The sequence below is a fragment of the Arabidopsis lyrata genome (genome assembly GCF_000004255.2).
Source record: "Arabidopsis lyrata subsp. lyrata unplaced genomic scaffold ARALYscaffold_8, whole genome shotgun sequence".
Taxonomy (NCBI): domain Eukaryota; kingdom Viridiplantae; phylum Streptophyta; class Magnoliopsida; order Brassicales; family Brassicaceae; genus Arabidopsis; species Arabidopsis lyrata.
This window is the reverse complement of record NW_003302548.1, coordinates 11,413,285-11,417,226: the sequence shown is the minus strand read 5'-3', so window position 1 is coordinate 11,417,226 and position 3,942 is coordinate 11,413,285. Positions and strand designations below refer to the sequence as shown.

General features: G+C 34.6%; 1 protein-coding gene across 1 annotated transcript; it reads right to left on the bottom strand.

Moving 5' to 3' along the window:
• Positions 1 to 19: 19 nt before the first annotated feature.
• On the bottom strand, positions 20 to 2,047 carry LOC9301697 (RRP15-like protein). Its single transcript, XM_002863836.2, has 8 exons — positions 1,510 to 2,047; positions 1,313 to 1,414; positions 1,146 to 1,227; positions 1,024 to 1,043; positions 880 to 940; positions 715 to 779; positions 254 to 349; positions 20 to 162 (listed from the first exon to the last, which is right to left on the bottom strand). Exons 1-8 carry the CDS (start codon positions 1,954 to 1,956, stop codon positions 103 to 105), a joined length of 933 nt encoding a protein of 310 aa, XP_002863882.1. The 5' UTR covers positions 1,957 to 2,047; the 3' UTR covers positions 20 to 102.
• Positions 2,048 to 3,942: the final 1,895 nt, after the last annotated feature.

Sequence of the window (3,942 nt, the reverse complement as noted above, 5' to 3'; positions counted from 1 at the left end):
AAAAGAAAGAAAACATATTGATCAGACAAGAATCTGCTTGATACAAAAACAAAATAAGGTTTGCTCGTACAGTAACTACTGGTTAAGCAATTTCACAAGTACTCAGTCTTCGTAACTTTCATCTCCTGACATAGCGGCAAAATCATCTCCCTCCGCTGTTTCCTGCAGACATTTCAATTCCGAGTTTCAGGCAAAGAGTATATATCGATAAGCCAGGTGGTTCCAGATCTGTGGATACGAATGAAAAGGATACCTGTTTTTTGTCCCAGTCCTTCAGCTTTGGGTTTGCTAACATGTAATTATCTCGTAGAGGAGCCCAATCAGGAGCTTCGTCTTCGGATTTTTGAGCCTGCACCATCCAACAGAAACTCACTAGTAACTAGCCAACAATACTTTAGACTTATGACTAACAGCTCTCACTAACGAAGGTGATTCTTTCCGTGACTTTCTCTACTCAAGACAGACTCATCCAAAGGTGAAGGCTTTAAAAACATTAAAAATTGTCACTAGTAATTTACCAAGGATACTTATGATTTATAACTAACAGCTATCACTCACTCATGAGGTGATTCTTTTCGTGACTCTCTCTATAGGAGCTAGATCAAGACCGAATACTACTAACATGTTTCTATGTTCATCTAAAGGCGAAGGGTTAAACACTCAACACAAAGCATAATGAGAGAGAGAGTGAGAGATATAAAGACTATGCCAAACCTTGTTGTCTGTTTTTGTTTTCCCTAACTCAGAGAAGAATGCTTCTTTTCTTCGCTTCTTCAGCACTGATGGATGTTCCAGTAAAACACAAAACCAGGTTTAAGAGACAAAAATAAGACAGTAATACAGAAAGATTCATGCCAAAGATCAATATCTAAAGCCTACCTTTAGCGTCTTTAGACCTAGAAGGATTCAAACCCTTCTGAGCATGTTGAGCCTTGTTTACCTATTCGAAAACATAAACATTGAATTAGACAATCACTACCAGAGAATAAAAAACCCCAAAAATAGACATAGAAACAGACTTACAGCATTGAAAAGCTTGACCACTGTGATTCCACGAGTTCATGGAGAGGAAAAACTGAGTCAATACTAAAACAAAAAACACCAAACAACCTCAAGAAACAGAGAGTTAACATAAGCAACAATACCTCCTTTAGTAGCAACACCAATAAGAATCTTTTCATGAGAATCCAAATAACTTCCAGGTTTAACATGTCCTTTCTCAGCAATCTAAAAAAAAACAATTGTTACAACAAATCATCATCAAAAACAGGACACACAAAAGAACACAAAAAGAATAAAACCAAACTCATACCAAATGTTTAGCCTTTCTAGCTTGACCTTTAGCTTTCTTTTCAGCTTCTTCTTCAGCTAGCTTCTCTCCAATAAGATGCTTATGTGCTGATAAAACTGGACCCTGTTACACACACAACACCAACAACTATTCTAACACTTTTTCCCAAATCAAAATTCAAATTTAGAATCTTCAAGAAACTAGTTCATATCCCTCACCAAAGTATCATCTCCTTTAGTCTTCTTCATAATAGCTTTAAAAGCGATTTTAAAAGCATTACAACCATCAGTAGCAAACTTAGTGATTCCAGATTCAATCTCTCCATGATCTTCACCATCTGAATTCTCGTCATTATCTTCACCATCTTCTTCTTCAATTTCTTCGTAATTTGGTCCCATGTTAGCATCAGAGAAGATCTTCTCACGAATTGTTACTTCTGGTTGTTTCGTCGATTCATCTTCTTCTTCTTCATCGGAATTGTAATCTCGTGCTCTCTTCTGAAATAGCTTTTGATTCTTCATTGTAACCTTAAACCTATCGGAGGAAGAAGGTTTTGATTTTAACTTTTTGTTCCTCGCCGCTTTAGTACCTTTCTTTACGCCGACTCTTCTCTTTCTAGAGCCTCTATCTGCCATCGCCATGTGACCTTCTTCTCCGGTAGACATGGTTTCGTCGATAAATTTGGGTTTTCACGGCGGCGAGAGTTTGGGAGAGAAGAGACGAGAGATAGGGTTTTGTTATTGCTTTCTTTAAACCTTGCTCTTAAGGTGATATGTTTTCGGATTTTGATTTCCGGTTGATTTCCGGTTAAGTTCGGGTTCGAATTTGAAATTTGGGTTTGGGTCGGGTTTTGATTTCAATTGATAAATAATGGTTTCCACATGGTTAGCGACTTTAGCGTCGGATATAAGATTTGGTCGCGTAATCGGTTATTGGCCAAACTACGATTTTACTTACGGGTGTGAGTGGTTTAAATGCAGCGGATGCGGTAAAATTTATGGAAACGGACAGTTGCGGTTTCAAGAATTATTATATATTTTGAACGATTGATTTAACGATTAAAAATTATGTTTACTGGAGTTTTATGACTAGTTAACCAGTATGTGCGACAACGGTTAAATAAAAAATAACCAAAATATTATAATTGATAGTTATGAAAAATGTAAAAACACCAAAACTTTATATTATTATAATAAAATATTAAAAATTTTAAATATAACTAATAATAAAAACCATAAAAAGTATTACATAATTATAAATTTCTATCTCTCATTCACTCTCCGTTTGTTTCTTAGAACGATGGAGAATCTGAATTGCCGGAGCTATAAATCCCACCCCCCCCCCAAACCAGGCTAGGTGCTAGGTGGTGATGATTAAGGTGGATGTCATTGACACTAACGGAGCTAATGTGTCTCTCGTGGAGCATGATAACATAAAAGGCCAAATCAACGAATCTGATTGCGTCTTCAATCGGATTGAGGCTGCAGTTGTGCGAACTGTTTCTCCCACTCTGGTGCTCAGTCGAACCGAGGTTAGCTTCGATGATAAACATTTGTGTGAACAAAGATACATCAAAGGGATGTATGTACAATCCATACTCCGATATGTGGCTAAGGATCTGCGATCTGATTTATCGGTAAGAATGTTCTTTTTTTTTTAATTATCTTCACAAAAAATTTTGTTTTCTTACGATTGATGATGTTAGATTAGTTGATGTTGTTGTTATCTTTAAATATCCTCACAGAATTAGCCGGATTTCATCTTATGAAAATTTTGTCTTTCGATTTGCAAGGCTATTCACAAAGCTAAACAGTGGCATTCGTTTGAGTTGTTGACTGATCTAAGAATTTTGAACTGATTCCCTTTGCATTCTCTCCAAATTTGCGAAAGCGTTTGTGTAAAAATTTGAGGAAAATCACACTCTCTACTTAGAGGATTAAGAATCCTTGGATTCTGGATCTATATGATAAAAATATTAAATTTTTTAAATATAATTAATAATAAAAACCCATAAAAATGTATTACATAATTATTCAAAAACAAATAAATTTCATATTAAAATGTTTATTACTTCATGAATTTGATTCATCACCAAAAACTGCATCATGTAATATGATCCACTACAAACAAATATGTTTGAATCGTAGATAGTCCATATTAACAATATTCGTACAAATACTTATATTCGTATCTTGCCTTTTTATAGTTTGATTGACACCATGATTTTGATGGAGAAAATAATTTAGAGTTTTGAGAGTTAACGTTAATATATAAGGCCTGATAAAAAGAATCATTTCAGAGTTTTGAGAGTTCACGTTAATATATTTATTCTTTCCCAACTATCTAGTCCATTTAGAGACGGAAAATCTGTCTCATCCCATTCGTTAAGTTTGTGTTTGTTAGTTGAACTCAGGTCAGAAATGGGGTTTGAGTCAGGTTTTGATAATCGATTATCAAATAAAAAATAAAACTGGAATCAAAATCTTTGTCAAACAAACTACAATTAGGGGGTGTTATTGGTTTGTGATTTAAATAGAGTTTTAATAACTTTAATTGTTGTGTAGAATCTGTTGTTATTCAATCAAGATTTTGTTAAACTCTCTTAAAGTTTGGTGTTATTAGTTTGTGATTGTAAAAAGTCATTTAAAATC